The sequence below is a fragment of the Seriola dumerili genome, unplaced genomic scaffold (genome assembly GCF_002260705.1).
Source record: "Seriola dumerili isolate Sdu_G_001 unplaced genomic scaffold, Sdu_1.0 BDQW01000044.1, whole genome shotgun sequence".
NCBI lineage: Eukaryota > Metazoa > Chordata > Actinopteri > Carangiformes > Carangidae > Seriola > Seriola dumerili.
Window position 1 is genome coordinate 7,545,163 of NW_019174299.1, and position 21,634 is coordinate 7,566,796.

Genomic DNA, 21,634 nt, shown 5'->3' on the forward strand with positions numbered 1-21,634 from the left:
GACAAAGGGACAATTTGATTTTTGATTTCGGCAGTCATTCTGTGATGATGGAAAGCTCATTGTTTGCTTAAAAATGTAACTTAATTTCCTGGATAGCAGACAATATAAAGGCTTAAAAGTAGATTTGACATGTTTTACAAATCCTATGTTCTGTCGCTTAAGGATATTAACATTTTTATTGGTATAAATCTGCTTTTAACCCTGTAAATCAAGCAATCAGTGATTTCGAAGAGTATGTATGGAGCTCCAAACACATTAAAAAAATTCTGTATAAATTATATTTCAAACATGTTACCACTCTTAATGCACTTTACTCATTATGATCCCATTCAAGATGCTGCTGCCTGTATGCTTCATTCATTTTGTGTGTGTAGGTGTTCATCCTCAGCTGAAGGGAGAGGTGAGTCATTATGTTACAAAAACACATTTGACACAGATAAATACACACACTCAGCCTGCTATACTGTACATCACATTTCATAATATTATTCATATGGCAGTTATGCAATGTTCAACCTGCAGGCAGAAAGGGCCCACATGTGATTTTTTTTTTCTGACAATGTGTTAACAAAGAAAACTGAACCCCCTCTGTGTCCCAGTGTTTCCTCTACCTTAGCCTGAACTTAAACGTCACCCTATCCCTAACCAGTCGTGTTTTATGATGCTCACTCGAACCTTACCCTCATCACAACCAGTTATCTCTGACTACTCCCGAGCTTTGGAATCCAGTGTTTACTGAAATCCGTCCGTACCAGTTCAGATTCAGTGAGATATGAATCACCTTTGTTATCCACTTTCCCCCATAGATGTATTCCTCTCACCATCTGCGTGTTGTTGACAGCAAACTTTGATGGACGTGTTGCTCAGCCAATCTAAGCCACTGTGTATGTCACCGTGGGGTCAGCGTCCAATTGTATGAGAGGAGAGGCGGGGCCTAAATTAAGAGGGCGGGGTTACAGACAGCAGCGCTGTGTGGCGACCTGCCGATCTGTCAGCGGCGGGTTTAGTGTTGTTGTGTCTCGGTACAGAACAAATGTATCCGTGAATATGATTCAAAATAATGGAGAAAGATGGAAAAATCACAGACTGAGGTTTCTGAATACACCTACAGAGATTTGGACTGGACTTAAAAACGCCACAGCTTTTTAATGCCACTGCAGAGGTCGGAAATTTCTGGATATAACGCAGTGAAGTTACAGGAATCTTTGTCCCGGACTGAAGAAAGACAAGCGGGCCTGAAATCACACAGACGTCGGCAGAAGTTGGGCTACGGGCTGCGCTAGCTAAGTTAGCATTTAGCTTGCTGTGAAACACCAAGTTATTTTTATCCACTGGGAAGTAATCTTATAAAGGGTAACACAGCACAGTACGTGGCTATATGCAGTGTGGTGTAACGTGTGTTTAAAGAACAGCTTTTTTACGTGTCTTTGGTAACGTTAGCAGCAGTGATAATAGCTAAGCTAGCTGGCTAGCTCCCTGGCAGGGCTAGCTTGTTGTTCCCCAGCGAAGTTAGGCAGAAAGCTTCTCTTGAATAGGAACAAAAAGATAGACACCATCCAGCTTTGGTATTTTTTTTTGTTGTTTTTTTTTGCATACTAGAAAATATATCTCAACAGAGATATCTGCTCATAAAATTTGCAATTGCCACCCAGCTTATTATAAACATCATCATCCAGACAATAAGCATGTTCTTCTTCTTTTAATCTTTAATAGATGTGGTGTTGGTTATTATACTTATTATACTTTTTTTAAGCTGTCAGCTGGAAAGACAGAACTAGTTATTTTCTTTAAGTAAAGTTTTTTTCCCAGTGAGCACCAGCTTTGCTCAAACTGTTAGATTTCTTGTCTTTAACTTTAGCAGTAAGGATGTATTGGTTTTCAAAACCACAGTTTTGGCAGCCACCTTGTTATTCAGGCAGGACATTCCTCCTGTGAGACTGTGGTGTGGTTTTAGTCTAAAACTTAACTACTTGCACACAGTTTGGAAGACTTCCAAGTAAACAGGCTAAACAAGGACTTTTAACTGGTGGACCCCCATTCAGTGAGTTCATGGCATAACAAACATCATCTTTGTTTTGGATCAAGTCAGAGGGATAATACACAGGGGGTCTCATTGGTTACCCATCCTTGTGTCAACGGGGGAAGTCTACAGTTGCTCATCTTCAGCCTCCATCGGGACTGGGCTCAGATGTAAGACGTCATGGGCAGCCAGGGAAGCCCAGTGAAAAGCTATGACTACCTGCTCAAATTCCTCCTGGTCGGAGACAGCGACGTGGGCAAAGGAGAGATCCTGGACAGCCTGCAGGATGGATCAGCTGAGTCCCCATATGCTTACAGTAGCGGTGAGTCACTCCTGTTTCAGCTGATTGGGACCTGCTGGCTCAGTTTTGCCCGCTTATGATGACAAGCTTCTCAGATTGTGTCATGCTTGCTCAGCACAAATGTCCTGAACATACTAGCTGCATTTCAGAGCCTGGACTGAGGAGAATGCACAATGACCTCTCTTACTGTCTTTAAAAAACACATTCACATACACTAACACTGATAACACAGACCATTCTCATGGAAGTGAGTCATGCAGCCATGAATGTATGTGCATTGTTGTAGACTTATCAGTCATTTACTAAACAATGCTTTTCATGACCCCATAGTTTAACAACAAAACAATAGGCTTTAGACCTACATGATATGCATGCTGCTGGTATTACACAGTGAATATCAGCGTCCTCTCCAGTATGATGATGGGTTCATTTCCGAATCAGCTTCAGTTGCGCCTAACTGTAAAAAGTAAGCTACGCTGCCAACCCAACTATAGCAATATGCTTCGGCACTTGTATATAAGTGTATTTTAGCTGATTGGAGGCTGCTTAGCTATATTTTTGAACATGCTTCCAGACCCATAAGAAAGATTTGAATTTGAATATTACTGAGGCAAACTGAATTAGATCATAGTTTCCAAGTCAGCTGTGTTAGTTACTTGAGAGTAGGTGTATTCAGGAACACCAGCACTCTTATCTCCGGGAAGGGAAGGGCTGATGGAGCTGTGCCCAGTCAGATGATCCCTCCCTGGGCGGAGGAGCTCAGATCACCTGGCTCTCCCACTGCTATTGCTCAGGGGCTGACAGCCACTATCTGATCACAGCCTGCTGCTGCAGTAAGCTGCCAGTCTGTGGCTGCTGTACACACATACTTAGACACTACCACTCCTATCAAAGGGAAGCCTTAGAAGAAGAACAGGTAGAACCAAAGTGAAGAATAATGTAAGAAAGTTCTTAACGGACCAGCTCTGTGTTTTCATATCTTTCTGCCTATTTGGTACAAATCATATACACATTACTGTCGACCAAGATTTCTTTAATGTATTTCGTACATGTGTCCTCTGGTGTTCCACAGGCTTAGAATGAATTTGCGGTGGTCAACCTTGAGGGGTGGATCACTGCACAACTTTGCATCCACAGCTATACAGCTTTTCCCATCTATAGTTTTTTTAATAAACAGCCATTATTGGTCTCATGGCTTTGTCATCACATGTATCCAAAACAAAGGGTTAGGTTTGTTGTAGCCACACGGTTTTCCCTTGTTTCTTCAAATAATTGGGGGAATGCAGTTAAAGCTGCCAAAGAAAAGGAAGAAATAATAAATGTCGCCCAGATTAACTCGACATATGGGAAACACTTTGTCAAAATGAACATAATGCCTGCTGCTGTCCAAATTATATTACTATTATGTGGTTATGTTGTGCAAATCACAACAAAAAGCTGTCACAATCTTCGCTGTGATTGATTACCCCAACTCAGGCAACTTTCATATATCGTTGTTTCTGATGAATGCACTGAAATAAGATGAAACTAATGGACTAATGGAAACTAAAGACAGTAGAGAATGAATCCTCTATCACAGGAATCACTGAGATGAAGCTAATGGATGTTGTGTGAAACAGTAATGAGGTGCACAGCAAGATAGAAAGGAAGAGAGTCCATCCATCACATGCATGCAACCTAATTAGACCCTCTTCTTCCCTTTAACCTACTGATCAGAATATCAGCTGATTCCTTTAAGGTAAAATGTGCATGTGAGCTGCATCTGCAAACAGTCCTCATCAGAGATGCTGCTGTAGTTGATCCCCAGAGCACCCATTTAAGTTTTCAGATGAAGATTATCATCTCATGCCTTCAGCAACGACAGCAACCGCTCATGAAAAATACATCAGTCAGCAGAGTGACCCTTTTTCATCAGCGCTTAGCTAATGAATTCTGCCAAAGGGTGATGCTGCCTGTCGGCATTTGGCAGCAATGTGAAGACCCTCCGTCAGGTTGAGTGTGTTCGCAGACATCCCCACTTACTGAAGACCACACTGTTTGATTGCAGCAGTTGAATATTATTCAGAGAGAGAGTTCATCATTACAAATAAGTAATGACCAGAGTTAAAGAGAGACAAGACTCTGTATCGTGGTTGTAGTATCGGTCTTTGCTGATTGTCTGTGGCTGTGATTGTACTTGAAGCTACATGTTTTATACAGCTAAACATATCATCAGTATTTTAATTAGTCAGTGAACTGACAATAAACGGCAGCTGTTTTAATAACCCATTTATAGTTGAAGTTGAAGTTGAAGTTGAAGTCGACATTCTCTACTTGCAGCTACTCAAACATGAGGATTAGCTGCTTTTATATTATTGTGAATGCAATACCTTTGTGTTTTGGATTGCTGGTTGGACATATTAGTTGAACACGTGCCATCATTACTTGTATACGTGGTCCAGTTATCTGCGGACTACGACAGAGCTGAAATGATTTGTTGATTAATTAGTCAATTGACAAGAAAATAATAGTTAATTATTATGATGTCTTAATAATCAAATATTCCCTGGTAGCAGCTTCTCAGTTGTGAGAATTAGCTGCATTTCTTTGTCTGGTGTGATAATAAATAAATTATATTTTAAGTGTTAGACAGACAAAGCAGTCAGTTAAACCTGGGCTGTAGGAAACTGTGATGGGCATTTTAGAAAACAAATAATTCATCTATTAATCAGAAAAATAATGTGCAGATTGACTGATCTCACTGATTGAACACATTGCTGCCCAGCCCTCAGATGGAGTATATTTGAAATTGATCAGGCATCAGTGTGGAGGCCAGATTCTGAGGAGCGTCCTATTGCGAGCGAGATCAAAAGCCTAACGGCTTCATTAAATATGGGAGGGCAGAGCTGAACGTAGCTGATCCCGTTTCAGCTGGGATGTTTGTGCAGACAGAAGCTCTGCTATTGATTTCCATCCTTCTGGCAAACAGAGGTCAGCGTGGAGCGATGGGGAATGCTCGTGAGGATCCTAAATATTTGAAGAGGAGAGAATCAGGACAGGAGAACTGATTTTGATTGGATGACAATGTCCTCGGGCTATGATTGAGCTCCCTGTCTAATGTGGGATAGACCAGTCCGTTGCATTTCCTCCTCAGTGATCACTGTTTGTGTATTGATCAGAAATGTGATCATGAAAAATGCCTCAAACATTGTGACTGTAAAAGATGTTTGTGTTGATTTAAGCTAAACAAGTTCATAATTTATTGATTGGTTTGTCAACAGACAAAACTGCTGAGTCTTTTGTTAAATCCATTGATTGAATTACCTTACCAATGAAGGTACTTCATCTCAAACCCTTTAAATCCCAAATGACCACAAAGCAGTCCTGTGTATTACATTCTAGTGTTGCCTACAATGGCCGAATACAATGGCTGACAAATCTCTATGATATTAACCATCCCGTTTTTACCACATTCTGAATTATCACCATTGAAGGATTCCTCAGAGCATCAGTCTTTGTGAGAGGGCTTTATTGTGTTGGGGTTATAAATGATTTCTAAGGCGATTTCTAGATTAACGTTTCACACCACGATAAGGTTTTGAATTTCACAGTTGGTGGATGGTAGCCATCAGATAACTCCAGTCTTGGAGGAGGAAAGCCATTTAAAATGCGAAAGCAGGTTGAAAAAAAGACTCTTTTTTTCCATGCAGCTGGTCGACAAGTGAGACTCTTGAATCTTTTTTTTCATTCAGCACACACTAACAATGGAATATTCCCCAGGGGTCGACCAGGCACGGTAGCCCATTGTTTGTCTATGGCAGTGAACTGGCTGTTTTGACAGTGGCATATCCATAGACAACAGTTATCGCTGGATGCAGGCCAGCTCAGAGATAACCTCCCATACTGCCCTGCTGGAGGAGAGCGGGTGTGTGTGTGTGTGTGTGTGAGAGAGTGAGTGAGTTTGTAGGTAAATGAAAAGCTGAACCTGGTCTAATCCTCTTGAAAGATGCACAGACTGACACACAGACTGTTCAATATTACCACAGAGCTTAGCTGGAAATGCAGCCTCACTGCTGTCACATCAGATTTTCTGCACTTGCCACTTTTTCTTTCCCCCTTTCTTCCTTCTACATGTTATTTACTCCCTGGGGATGTGATGTATTTCATATTCAGTGGCATTCAGTGGTTACAGCACGTTTACATTAGTCTTTGCTGTTCATGATGGCAGACTGTATCCAGTCTGATAGACCAGCTGTGTATTAGACCAGATTGTCCCTTGGTTTTATTAAGCTCTGTTAAGAGCTGGTACTACCGGCTACAGCTGACCCATACATAAATCAGAGTGCTGATGGGTTTTTTTTCCAGGATTTCTCGCTTGTTTTTTATGGTGCTCTTAGTTTGTGCTCCTAATGGCAATTAACCTTTTTACATACTTATTAGAGCTTGACTCACACTGTGCTTTTGAAGCAGTTAGTGATATTTGAGTGTTAAAAAAATATGATAATGATTAGAGGTGCACATTTAATCGAAATATAATCGAAATGTCAATATGGCCTAGTGCAATATCCGAATTGCAGGAGCTGCATTAAAAAAAAAAAGGTAAAAAATAAAAGGTACAGATAAAGGTAAAATATATCACAGCATTGTTGTGCATTGTTAACACTATAAGCGTTGTGGTGCTACAGAGATGCCCCGGCCTACAAATCATACTCTCCAGACTTACCAGAACATGTAAACATGTTTGTTTGGTACAAAACCCATCCCATCATCATCATTTTAAATTTTTTCACAGTGAAAATGAAATGCAGAAACAACCACTTCAACTGAAATCGCAATCTCTGACAAAATAATTGCAATATGATTTTTTTTCTTTTTGCATGTCATGCAGCCCTAATAATGATTCCTCGAAGGGATGTTTATTTTTACATATACATGTAACATAAGAAAACATCCATTAAATGATTTTTTTTAAAAGAAATGTAACCGAGATATGTGATGAGTAGAATGCTTTACAGTTAAAAAAATAAACTTGTCACTGCTTTCTGGAAAAACAACATCATGTAGAAACTGTTTCTATCTCAGATATATCTTTGATAATCCTTAGCTGAAATTTCTTCTTATTTATCAGTTGTTGCTAGTATTGGCTGATATATGCATCACAGTAAAGTGTCTCATCTTCAGCTCTTTGAAAACTAAACAGAGTCATTGTCTTATTCTATTCCAACTAAATATATCTGGAAAAAAGATAACATAAGAGAAATCCTTCTATTATGGCTGACCTAATGTTGGACAGTATGATGATATATAGCAGGAGGAAATATACTGTCAGAAATGTTGCTATCTCCTTAATGCATCTGGCCGTATTCGATCTCTGTGGGCAGAATTTCATTCACTAAATTGATCAAATGCAGGCACATCTCTCAGGTCAGTGTTTACATGAACAGTTTCTTAATTGATGTACTGGAAAATGTACTAATAACAGGTAATTACATACACTGTGAGTGTGGATTTAACCCTGTCGCCCACTCCCAGTCTTACTATGGTGCTTTGTGCTGTGACAAAAACACCATCTCTAATATTACCACAGAGTTAAATCAACGCCTCTCTGACACAGTCTCAACAAAAGCTTAACATTAGAAGCTTCTCACAGCTTTGAGCACGTCCAGAGAACAAAGAAAGTCAGCCGCCTCCCAGAATAGAAGCAGCAGTTTTCAGCTCAGACATCAGAGCAGCTATTGATTATCTGGGAAGTCTAAGTGAGCCTTGGCAACGAAAGGAAAGGAAGCACTTGGTACGAAGCCCTGCGCTCGCTCCAATTCAATTAGGCTAGCCTGAGCTCAGCACTTTAGCTCAGCAGCAGTTTTATGTTGCCAGGAAAATTGGAAGATATTGCTAATGTTGTTAGCCAGCAGCTGCTACCTGCCAAAGGCTGATGCAGTCATGTGTGGGAGTCTGGGAACTGCATGGGAGGGTTGTTCTCTGCTATTTTTTTTTCCTGCGCTGTTGTTCAAATATTACTGTTAGGTCTTTTTCCCAGGAGTCTTCGTTTTCAGTCTTGTTCCTGACAATTTCCACTTAATATACAGTACATCCAACAGATTGTTGGTGGTGGTGGAGAGTTTGTTGAGCATTGGCTTTTAGGCCAATTCAGCTGAAACGATAAGTTGAATTATAAGCTTGTCAGCAGATCATCAATCAATAACATGTTTAATGTTAACATTTGCTGTTAGCAGCTGCAGATGTGCTGCAGATGTGAACTGTGCTTCTAATACAGATGTGAATACCTTTGATTTTGGGTTTTTTGCTGGGATTTCTGACTAATCAAGCACTTTAAAGACAGCATTCACGAGTCCTCCAGCACTGCAACTAACAATTACTTGTTATTCATTAATCAGCTGCGTATTTTCTCAATTAACTGATCAATGTTTTGGTCTGTAACATGCAAAAAAAATTGTGAGAATATTAAACCAAAAGAGTAAAAGCAAAAATCTTACATGTACAATTATATAAAACTAAAAAAGTGGATAAATCTGGTGCTGCCAGAGAAAGTTTGGCGTGTTTTCTTTAAATATGTCCAAAACTATTAATTAATTATCAATCAATTATTTGTTGAATGATTTTCTATTGATTCACTAATCAAACAGTCAACTAACTGTCAGTTCTCCTGGCTTCATTTTGAAATAATCAACAGGTGAAATGATAATTAAATCATTCGTTTCAGACCTATGATCATTTCTAAGTCAGTAAACTACAGTAAAGTAGGGTGAGGCACACAATCACACATAAAACTGTTGAGTAAAAACAATAAACATCTTATATATCATTGGTGGGAAACACTGATTCTCCTGTGGTTCACCTGTTTGGCCCCAGGTGGTACCAGAGGAAACCACAGGGACCTGTTCAGCAGAGTCAGGGTGAGCATGTCCAGACGTGGAGCAGCAGAGCGACAGGTGTAGCAGTCAGACAGGTTTGTCAGAGATGAGCCAAACAACGGGCCAGAACAGAGAGATGTGTTACCCGCCCGAGGCTGCACGCTGACGTCATGACAGTCAAACAGCGAGCGTGGTCTGTGTCACACTCATGAGAAAGTTTATTACAGTGCACTTCTTATGTTCACTGAATGATACTAGAGATGTTCTCATACCATGTTTTCCTTCCTGAGACTGATTCCAATACCTGATCATGTGTATTGGCTGATACTGAGTACTGATCAGACACCAATACATTAAAAAAAGAATTACCAGCTGTATTCTACTAACCCCAATGATTGCTTGATTGCTGTCATTGTTGGCTTAGTAAAGCCCTTTGTAAAACGTGAACAGATACGTGAAGGCCATAGAATGTGTCTTTTATAATCTTTCTTTTATTATTATTTTTAATTATTTATGTGACTGTCAAAAAAATAATCTTGAAATAAATAACAATTCCTACACTAGTTGTCCTAACGCTCATGCCACCCTGAAGTGAAAGCCTTTCCAGTGTAACATTGCCAAATCGTTGACGTTTTGCTGATGGCTGACGTGGTACAACTTCCTGTGTAGGCTACTGTTTCAGAGCAGAGAAGAGCATCCTCGTCCATGCCTGATTACGTATTTTATGCAGTATCCGAGGCGTTTCCGACACTAATGTTGTTATCAGAACAACTTTAAATGTTGAAAAGAACGCCTGACAATAGAACAGCGATCCGACCGAAAGGTAAACCAACTGTCTCCAAATTAAAAAAATGAGCGTGATTGTTGAAAATCAGAAATGGGAAGGGACTGGCCTCAGTTATTACCCTCAATGTAAAACAAGTCAGAAATGTACAAAATAGAAATCTTACATTCAGAGAAAACTGTGAGATCCTTTCCCTTAAATACACGGTTGTCACATTTTTAAAAGCTGAACCCGCTCCTCTGTGTTGTGCTGTGGGTAAATGTACACTTTCATTTAGTCGTGTGGCTCAAGTAGATGATGAGTCATTCTGTCGAACACCAGCTTGTCTCTGACTGCGGTATTATAAACTTGATTGATGTTGACCTTCCTGATGCATCCATTTCTCTAATGCCTGCCTCCGTCTCTCTTTCTCTCTGTCCAGGTATCGACTATAAAACCACCACCATTCTTCTGGACGGGAGGAGAGTGAAGCTGGAGCTTTGGTAAGCACACGTCACCGCTGAAAGGATAACCCGTCATGTCTGTGCAAAAGTGAGAGTGACTGCTGCTCTTTTTCTGATAAGCATTCATAAATCCCTCAGTGTAGCCCCATTCTAGACCTCCCAGAATATTTTCTCATCTTGTGGTGTCAAACTAATCTGCCCACTCCTTCTCAAAGCTGATACAATGGAGGTAGAGCGGTTATATTGGCAGATATAAGTCCCGATTTTTTTTTTTCACTGAAAAAAAATATAGAAATGATGATAATCATGTGATTTTTGTTGTGATTTGGTGTGATTATGCTTCTCACAGCACTGACAAATAATGTTTGAGTAATACAACAACAACATGTCATGTCCTGTTACTCTGCATCATCCACAGACATCATTGTTAAACCTTTTCCTCAGTAAGTCATATTAGTTCCAATGAAAAACAATCATGGAGGTCTGTGGATTACCGGCAGTAACCAGGAAGTTTTCTAAACATCACAGTGTCCACTCACCTTCATGTTTCTGTGGTGCAGGCAGATATCTCAACATCTAGATAAATAAAACCCAAACGTCTTTATGTTTACAGACCCATACAGCTAAACTAGCTTCAGAAAGTGTTGGCCCTCTTCACTTTTTTGGTGTTTTTGCCCATCTATCTTCACACAGTAACTTAGCAAGAAGACTCAAACTGTACCTGCTGCTAAAGGGGCTTCTACAAAGTACTGACTTAAGGGTCTTAGTACTTTTGTAAATGAGAGTTTTTGGTTTTTGATTTTTGAAGAGTTAGCAAAAATGTTTAAAAACCCTCTGAAGCTGTGAGTGAGTGTACTGATGAAAGGTTTTGGATTATTTGCATTAATTTGACCACTTGTGTTTTTTTTTGCCTCAATCAGCCAGTGTAGTGATTGTTCAGACGTCAGCTGTGAGCTTGATACACACTGACTGCGAGTGTATAGGAGTGTGGCTGTGCTGTATTTGTGTGACAGACAATGGCTGGAACCCTCTAGTCTTTTTTCGCTGTTTGCCTCTCTACCTGTATAATTCAGATTCATTAAAACTCCAGGATGAGCTGGAAGGTTTTGCTCAAATTGAAACACTTTCACCTCAATTCTCACCCTGATACAAAGTATCTTTTCATTGACTCCAGGTCAATACTCTGCCTCAGATTCCATCTGAAAACATCTTTTGAAAACTGGATGAAGCGAGCGGTGGACCAGTTCATGCTGCGTGTAACCAAACCTTGTTCAAACCCACAAAACTTAATTTTAAATTCTAGAGGTGATCCCAAAGTTTCCAAACATACCAGATAAGTCAGGCTGAGACTTGGGGAAAAAGTATAAAATGATAAATGAAAATAAAATGATCCTTGAATATTTCAGTTTGATGCAGCCAAAAACACATGAAGTCTTGGATCTACATATGTGACTCAGTGTCAATATCATAGAGTGAAGAGTTGGAGCAACATGATACAGAATATTCTCATCCTCTGCGACAGTGAAAGAGAGGGAAAAAGCAGAATGCTATATGTCATGAGGTCGCATTAATATTCATCACATTTGAGGCAAGAGGCAAAAGACACATACATACAAAAATACAGTTTGTATAATGATGCAAAAACAAAAAATACTTGCAGAAAGATCACACAGATGAAAAGATGTTTTAATGAGTGCAAACTACAGATAAACAGGTTTACAGACAGGCAACAAGAAACTGTCCATCTTAAAGTTTGATCCACAAAACATAAGAAGGTATCCTGACATCACTGTGTTACATCAAGTGTTTACTTTCCAATATTATATAGCACCTACCTAACCCAGTGTGTTAGACACATTAGACACAAACACACCCAGCTGCAAGGTGCACGTACTTTCCTGCCAGTGATGTGGGTTCAAATCCTTGTCCACTGCATATTTTTACATGCATCACAAATACTCAAGCATCAGTAGAGATGCAGCAGATGTGTGTAATTGTCAGTTAAGACACACTGCAGTGCTAGGCGAGGCCTGTTTGGTGGAAGTAGGCCAAGGAATTCAGCTCCCTGGGGGAGAACCAACGCCTCGTCCTCCCCGTGGAGAGAAGAGTTTAAAGGCATGATGCAGAACTGTTTTTGCTGCCTCAGTCTTTGCTCCTCTCCTCACTCTCTCACTCTTATTCTACCGTCTAAATCTCATCTTTTCCTCTCGCTCACACTCTTTCCCCTTCTCCTTTTTCCGTCTCATGACTTCGACTCCTGCTGGAGAGAAACTGCAGAACGTAAAAACTTCTAATGTCTAACACATATTGTGTGTATCTAAAGCCTGATATATCTTATTCCTCTGAGCCATAGAGTCCCGCTGTCATAAAACTATTAAAAGCACATCAGTGAGTCACACACATGTTCCTTCATCACCATGAACACACACTCTGTAGTTTATTTTGACTCAGTTCCACACACACCTTCCTCCTGCCTCAAATACTCACTAAAACAACATATGTGGATTAATCCGCTGCTAAAAATAGTCCCTAACAAATGCACTACGTCCTTCTGTTTGACTAACGAGAGCAGGGCAAGGAGGGGCTGAGGGAATCGATGCGCTGCACACAGCTCTAGCACAGAACACTCCTTTACAGATCTTTTATGTTCTTATGGGAAGTGTAAAAATATTTTTGATTCGTTTTCATGGAAAAATTCCACTGTGGTGGGTGAAAGTACAGATACCAGTTCTTTGATCATGGATGGCGTTGTTCTCTCGGACAGATAAAAAAATCTAAATAAAAAATGCACACCACTTCCTCGTGATTTCCTTCTTGGTCGCAGCAAACAACTTTAACAAGCTATCAGTCGTCAGTTGTCGGGTTGCCTTAATATAGCTCAACGCATCTTGGGTCCTAGATTGTTTTTGACCAGGTGATGGTTTAGATGATCATTAAGCTGCCATCAGACCTAGACCAGTATATCGGTTTGCTGACGTCTTTAGCCGATTGCACTTTTTTATCAAAGAGCAGACATTGGCCTGTCAGTTTTATCCCGCGTCAATAAGACCAGTGAACTCTTTAATAGTCATTCATAAAGGCAGAGCTGCACCTGCCTGAAGAAGCGTAAACATTTCATTAGCACACCCTTTACTGAGCTGTCACCAGTCTTTGCTTTTCATTTTCAGATTGGAAAAACATGCAGTTTGAAGTGATCATATTTCCTCTAAACTCTCCACCAAAAATAGTTTCTAAATAAATCTCGAGTGAGGGAAACAGGCAAGCGAAGTTGTGCAGGCTTTTGTATTCGTAACATCTATTTTAAACAGGTGTTCACCGGGCATGGGAGCTTTGAGAGGTCACATCATTATTTGAACACTCCCCTTTGATCATTGATTTGTCAGGCTCAATTAATCCTCGGTTATTCTCTTTGTGAAAGCTGAAATCACAAGACGTACACTTTACAAAGCTGAGGATGTGTGTTCTCATAACTAATGAATAGAATGCATAACACAGGATTTTACAAGTAATGTGAAACCTGTGGGTGATGAACATGCAGTAGAAGTACACAGAGTATATCTAGTATACCCAGTACAGGGTCCCAGTTCTTATCAAACTCACCTCCTCTATCTTCATTGTAAAATCTCAGTCTCTCCAAGTGTACTGTGTTTGCCATTTCTCCCAACCACAAATCATATTGGGGTTCAGAGTCCAGCTTCTGCTCTCATAAAATTAACTTCTCTGCAGTTACCATTCCAAACAAGGCAGCCATTTTCTCATATTTATTGGCAGAAAATAAAAAACTAGTTGCTCCAAGAATCGCTCTCATCGGATCTGGTTCCCAATGTTTCCCAAAAGCCCAAAAAAACATTGAAAATGCTTTTCCAATAGGTGTCAGTTCTACTGAAAGACCAGAATGTGTTAGATTACTAATCCTAGATTTACACGACAACGACTGCAAAACAAACTGTGTAACTTCTCCTTAGAGTAATAGTAGAGATAGAGTTTCTGAAACTTCCCCACAGGAATGTACTACAAGGAGGACTACTACTGAATGTGAATTACATGTTTTCACATCACCACTGGACTGTGGTGCTCAGTTTGGAGAGACATAAAACTCTTCTGAAACTGAATATGTGACTTTTGGATGAAAGTCAGGCCAGTGTTTTGTCCTGGAGGCTGAAACCTGATACAGTTTAATTTCCTGCTTACTGTACAAATGTGAGCTGACTATTAATCTTTCTTTGTACCTCTTCAGGGACACCTCAGGACAGGGGAGGTTCTGCACCATCTTTCGCTCTTATTCCCGTGGGGCTCAGGTGAGGAAACAGATGAATGAATAGAGCAGAAAAGTCCACACTTTTGGTCAGAGAGGTGGCAGATTTCGTGTTTCTGTGTTGACTGTTTTGGTCAAAGGCAGATTTACAGTGCAGAACAAAACTCGAGGAAAGGGCTGCTCCACCTTGACACTGACTCTCACTGTTGATTTTGTTCGTGTGACTCTCTTTAGGGGATCCTGCTGGTGTATGACATCACCAACCGGTGGTCGTTTGATGGCATCGACAGGTGGATCAGAGAGATTGACGAGGTGAGTCCACACTATGTTTTCCAGACTAACACACCTGAAAACACATACATGACCATTCATGTACACTGAGCATGCATGCACAAGCCGGAGTAAACAGTAAATTAGTTGCACAAAATCCTCTTGAACGAGGAACTGCAAAGAGAGTTGTAGCATTAAAATGCAGGATTTAACTGAACAACAGCTGCTAGCAAAGACAGCAAGGTCAGTAACACTTGTATTGGTTATTCATGTTGCTTTCATCACTTGTAGTCAAGGCTGATGAGACCTATAAAGGAGCGACTGTGGGTGTCTACGTCATCGTTTCCAAAGGTCTCAGTTTTCACCTGTCCAGATACAACGCAGCCCCAGAGTTTTCAAACTAAAACAGGGCCAGCAGCGTTTCCAAAACTCTCTGTTTTCGGTGCTCGAAAACTCCGGAGTAGTGTGGACGGAAAGAGGAAACTTAGAAGAGTTGTGTTTTAAAACAAAAACATAGTAGTGTGGATGTAGCCTCAGAGACCGGTGCATGGATACTGGTATGATAAGGTTTTATGAATGTTGGCAGGGTAGATTTGTGTCAGAGAATCAGATTGGGAAAGGATGTGAGAACATTAGACCTACTGAAGTCCTGCAGCCTTTTGCACCAGCTGAAGCTGCTGGTCACTTCACACAGAGCACTGCAGGAGCAAGAGTGTGGCAGTCTTGTCTTAAAATGACCAAACCACAAAAGTAACTCTGGTGCATCTGTAGCAGGGACAGGTGATTAGAAGGGGGGGGGCAGGCAAACAGCAGGACCAGGACAGAACAAGGCACGGCAGCATGACTCGTCTCTGTTGGCTGCTCCGATGCTCTCAGCTCCAGTGTACATCTGACAGCGCTGTCAGCAGCCGGCCAGGAGAGAGAGACTCTGTAGTGCTGTAGGATTTCATAACTGAGCTATGACCAAGACCGAGACTTTTACTTTGTCTGATTGTGTGGAAATCTGATGTTTCACACCCCAGATGAAGAACAAGGACTCTAAAACATGAGCGATTTAGGTAAAACATGAGATTCATGCACAGGGGTGTGGAGTGGCTGAACTGACACTACATGGAAGAAAAAGCATGATCCAATGAAACACAAGCACCTGACTTATTATTACCCCCACCCCTTCACAGTTTGGGTATGAAGTCAGTTTCATACTAAATTTAGCGCTTTGTTCAGCTGCACCATCTCTGCTCACACTAAACTTGACCAAGTCAGCTGTAATAAAACATTGTTCTAGGGAGGGACGTTTCAGCAGTGCAACATTTGGATAAAACGAGGGAAAGATCACTGTGTGCTGACAGACTGTAAAGCTCTGACAGCTGATTGATTTCTTGAATGTGAACTAGCTAACATAATGCTGTTAATCAGATGTTTATATTTGACAGAAAATAGACATTGAAGTTTCCCAGGAAAAGAGAGCAGGAATATCAAAAGTAAAAGAAGAAGCTTGTAAAATGATGTTTTAATCCCAGTCAAAGCTGCTCTGTCCCGTGATCAGAGTGCTGGATTAGATTTTTCAGGATTTAGTTTTTTTCTGGGATGTAGAATTCCTCCATTTTTTTTTAACTTGACATTTACTTTTTGCTGAATCTGTTCTGGTGCTGGTTCCAGTAGAATCCAGCTTTTCTTTGCAACAGCACTGACATCCTTTAACTTTTTGCTTTCAATCTGAAGCAGTTAGAAAATGCTCCCATCTCTGACTCGAGACAAGAGTCAATAGAGAAGTGAATCACTTAAGACAACCTGTGTGTGTGTGTGTGTGTGTGTGTGTGTGTGTGTGTGTGTGTGGTGTGCTGTGTTCGTGTTGCTGTGGTGTGGTGTGTGTGCGCACAACGTGCGTGGCGTGTGTTGTATATGCTACTCACAACATGTCCTTCCTGCTGACTTAGAAACAGGGAGGATGTCCGCTCTGTGTGTGTACGTGTGTGTCTGTGTGTGTGTGATATTTTTGTCCTGTGGAATGTATGTTTCAGTTTGGTCTTTCCTGCTCCACCTCCACAGACGTGCTGTTGTTGGCCACTTCTTTAAGGACACATGAAGTGGAGGTGGAGGGAGAGGAAACATCTCTGGATGATAAAACTTAAATGATGTGTAGAGAAGATGAAAACAGGTCTGAAGGACAGATGTGCTGATGTTTACTGTTTACTCAGTCACCAATGACTCGGTATAAGGCTGCAAATGATGATTATTTACATTTTAAATGTGTTGATTACTTTTATGATTAACCGATTTATCATTTAGTCTATGACATGTCAGAAAATACTGAAAAATGTCCCTTGAAGCTGAAGGTGATTTAAGTTAAAAACCAAAAGATATTCAAATAACGAAATCATGTTGTGGAAATAAGCAAATCTTAACAACTGAGAATCTTGAAACTGAATTTTTGGCATTTTTACTTCATAAATAACTTGTTTGATCATTCAAATATTAAAGGGAACTGTTTAATAAATTGTAATAATAGCAATAATAATAATAAACTTTATTTGTATAGTACCTTTGATACATAATTGCAGCTCAAAGTGCTTTACAGAAGAAAAATAAAGTAAAAATTTTGTAAATTTTGCTGTTGCTACATAGCTAACATTAGCAGTCTCACTAGTCAAGAACAAACGTGAGTTCAGCATCAAACTTCATTCCCTCACTCACCAACAGCTGTCTCCAGAGGTGAAAGGCAACGCCAGTGTTAACTTTTGTTTCTATTCCATCTTTACTTTTACTGAAGTTAGCATGCTAACCAGCTAGCCCCAGCCCATATCGTCACTTTCCAATAACGACTCGCTGTAGCCTCCAGTCTGCCCTGAAGACGTCGCTGCTCAGAGGACGTATTATAACCTCTTGTCTTGTAAACACAATGATGGCTGAAGCTCTTGTCAAGCAACAATCACCACCACCTGCTCCCGTCAGAAAAACATGTTCAGTGACTTAAACAAATTTAAATAGCACCTTTAATTTTCTGTCGATCTACTTCTACAATAATCTCTTTATTACTGCTGAACATTTGCTGAATGTAGGTGGTGTTGGGGGAGGTGCTTTAAAGAATACTGGCATCTCACAGCAAACATTTTGTAAACAAATTAAAGACATAGTTGGCCAAATATTCACAGTATTGGCAGATTGTTAGAAATCTACCAGTGCTGTGTTCTCCACTTCTATAAATAAATACAGTTTAATGATTATTTCATCAGTTAATGTGCTTGAGATGAAAATAAAACAGTGAAAGGTGACACGGACTTTCCAGAATCTGCCACCTAACTCATCCTGGCATCGTCCTCGGCATGTCAGCCATGCTGTGGTAGTCCTCAACCCGCCGAGACCGAGTGCGAGCATCACATGGCCCGACCCTCTCCTCTGAGCTGAGGGTTTGGGAATGTGGAGATGAGCCAGCACCAGGCGCTCACTACTTTAATGATACTTTAATGATGAGTCACAGATGTAAATGGTTCAGATTTGGTTTTTCTGTGTTTAAAACAGAGGTTCTTCTGGGAGAGCGAAAGTCTCACAAGCACAAACACAATATACCCCAGCTGGCCCTCATGTTTATCACATGGTGGATATGATATATGATTGTTTGTTTAATATGAAGCAAAATTAAACCACAACTTCACCATCTGTGTGACCAGTTTCCCCAGTCTCCCATCAAGTTTGTTTTTATAAAACCCAACTTTTCCGTGGGAAGCGGCGTACACATGTTTCAAGCGCTGTTTTGTGCACAGGCAGTGGTTTTCAGTGAAGCCCCTCGTCTTCAGTAATCTGCAAACTCAGATTTTCCAGGCAGAGTATTGAGAAGTCTCTCTAACATGACCGAGCCTTTGTGGTAAATGTCTGACAGATCAGGCAGTTTTAACTCCTGCTGCTACTGATGTTTCCATCACCATCACCACAGCTGCTGCAGCTGCTGCTGTTCCCTCTCTGACTGTTGCTGAGCATGAAGAGGCAACAGGGAGGAAACTCTGAGTGGTGACAGTCAGGAGGAGAGGAGGAGGAGAGGAGGTCGGCCTCTCGCTGCCGTCAGGATTCGTTCAGTTTGTCAGAACAGATTTGGATGACTTAGAGAGACCTGAGCCAGAGTGGCAGGAGCAGAGACGTGCTGCTGCCATAAGGTTGTTGAATTAATAACAAGCATCCGCTGGCCACTTTGTATGAATGTAATGTCTCTGAGTCAGTCAGTCTCTCTCTGTCTGATGCTTTTAAAGCTCCGTATTTTCCTCTTCTCTGTGTTTTATTTCAAGTGTGGATCTATAAGAAAGTATATTTGTGGATTTAAGAACCAAAAACCATCTCAGTGTAGTTTTACATCTTTAGCTCTAGTAACAACAGGTCAGTGAGTCAATCAGAAGAGAGGAGGCTCTGAGCCTCTCTTCTGATTGGCTCACTGTTTCTTGAGTGATCCAATAAAAATATAGCAGATTTCAGATAAAACACTCAGAGAAACCAAATCCTGCAGGGTTGGTTGGTGGGTCCAGGTGGGCGGGGCTTAGAGCATGGCTGAGAGTGGTGACTGCTTTGTTGTGACATCACAAAGTTACAGAAAATCCTGATGGCTCAGTTTCTGAATGCAGGCTGTGTGCATTTCTCTGTGGACTGAGGCTTTGATACTTTCACAGCATTAATATAGAACCTAGACCTGCTTTATAATCAAACATCACATGGACATTTACCCTTATACTATATGGAGCTTTAATCAACTGAAAATACTGCACATCTGAGATCTTTCTACTGTTGTCAAAGCATAAAAAACTTTCCCATTATAATGATTTTACAAAAAATTGTCAAAAACAGGTGTGAAGAACCCTGCCAACAGTATTTCTTTTTTTCAGCTGATACTGTTCTTGTCAAGAAAAATAATTATATATGGTAAAGTTGTTCAGTTCAGAAGATATTAATTTGATTTATTATAACATCAGTGACACTTGTGATTCACAACCTTTTTGACATTGAACCCCTTTTAACAAGGTAATATCTACTTGTGACCGCTCCTCTCAGGTTGCATTTGTTTACAGTGGCCAGTTAAAGAGTAGTTTGTCTTCCTCAGAATATTTTATTTGAAAACTTGAAGTTGTGAAATTAACCAGTAATTCACCAGCAAAATGCAAAGATAGATTGTGAATGTTTTTAATTATAGACCAAGCTTGAATATCCACACAGCATATTAGTAATCAGGACATTCAACAATTGGTAACTTAGTCCTGTGGTGTGTTTTGTGTTTTTCCTTCCCAGCATGCACCAGGCGTGCCTCGAATCCTTGTAGGCAACCGGCTACATCTGGCCTTCAAACGGCAAGTTCCCACCGAGCAGGCGAGGGCGTACGCCGAGAAGAACGGCATGACGTTCTTCGAGGTGAGCCCCCTGTGCAACTTCAACGTCATTGAGTCCTTCACGGAGCTGTCACGCATCGTCCTCATGAGGCACGGCATGGAGAAGTTCTGGAGGCCCAACAGAGGTGAGTGGACGGGGGGACCGGGGGGGGATTCAGAGTGGGTGAGCCAGGTTGAGGAACAGTGGGTACGATCAAAGAATGAAACTACAACAGTCAAGGCCAGAACAGCTCCTGGAAAAACACGCTGTGATTATAGAAGTGAGCACAAACAAATGAAGGACAGATTTAAGAAGAAAACACTACAACCACGGCTCAGGTTGTAAATCTGTAATTGATGTCCATTTCCACAGCACTAATAATGTCAGCACACGACAGCCTCTGTCCTTGCAGCCTGTTACAGCAGCTGAACATGAAGGCAGTGTTGCTCATGAACCAGGGTTACCATTTCACAATTTATGATGGTTTGCTAAAGCAACTGCACAGTTTGTGATCTGTTTGTCATATAATTTAGTCGTCTTATCAAATTGTGCTTTAATGGGCTTAACTGTACTTCACTGATTTTCATTAGTCCAGAGGGCAGAGTAACTGAGCTGGAGTCAAACATTGAGACATTCTGTCATATTTCAATTCACACTGTGATTCACAAAGCAGTTCTTACTGAGGAAAGCAGGTGGAAGTGAAGTCCTGCACATCCTCAGAGAATCAAGTATCAACAGGCGCAGGTTTACTGTGTCGACGCTCACTCTCAGCTTGATTTAATGTGTTCAGGGCTCGTCCTGGTGACACTGAAGTTAAGTTCAGGTCTGACTTCCGTACTGTGTCTGTGGCTGTCAGCTCTTAATCCCACTGTTTCCTACTGAGGACATAAATCTTTGAAAACACCTCATAGATATATAGTATACCTTAGTTTCACTTTTTTTTCTTTTTACAGAGAAGCTCAGTAATTATTAGATTTTTAAGGTTCCTACACGGTTGGAAGAGTCAGTATTGACTATGTTGGCTGTGCTGTGGAGTTTGTGTTTTATTGTTCACCTCCTCTCTGTCCACCCCTCGCTCAGTCTTCAGCCTCCAGGACCTCTGCTGCAGAGCCATTGTGTCGTGCACGCCGGTCCACCTCATCGACAAGCTCCCGCTGCCCGTCGCCATCAAGTCCCACCTCAAATCCTTCTCCATGGCCAACGGCATGAACGCCGTCATGATGCACGGACGCTCCTACTCGCTGGCCAACCCGGCCGGCGGCTCCAAAGGCAACAGCCTGAAGCGATCCAAGTCCATCCGTCCACCGCAGAGCCCTCCACAGAACTGCACCCGCAACAACTGTAAAATCTCCTAATCACCAGAGCAG

The 21,634-nt window shown here is 41.1% G+C and overlaps 1 protein-coding gene across 3 annotated transcripts; it reads left to right on the forward strand.

The window, feature by feature from the left end:
* Positions 1–996: 996 nt before the first annotated feature.
* Positions 997–21,622, forward strand: rab40c (RAB40C, member RAS oncogene family). Of its 3 annotated transcripts, none has more exons than XM_022739498.1 (7): positions 997–1,287; positions 2,086–2,342; positions 10,378–10,438; positions 14,637–14,697; positions 14,889–14,966; positions 20,190–20,412; positions 21,348–21,622. In XM_022739498.1, exons 2-7 carry the CDS (start codon positions 2,201–2,203, stop codon positions 21,620–21,622), a joined length of 840 nt encoding a protein of 279 aa, XP_022595219.1. In that variant the 5' UTR covers positions 997–1,287; positions 2,086–2,200. The 3 variants fall into 3 exon arrangements, with proteins under 3 accessions (XP_022595219.1, XP_022595220.1, XP_022595218.1); XM_022739499.1 differs by lacking the exon at positions 997–1,287 and adding an exon at positions 1,355–1,366; XM_022739497.1 differs by lacking the exon at positions 997–1,287 and having other exon boundaries at positions 1,735–2,342.
* Positions 21,623–21,634: the final 12 nt, after the last annotated feature.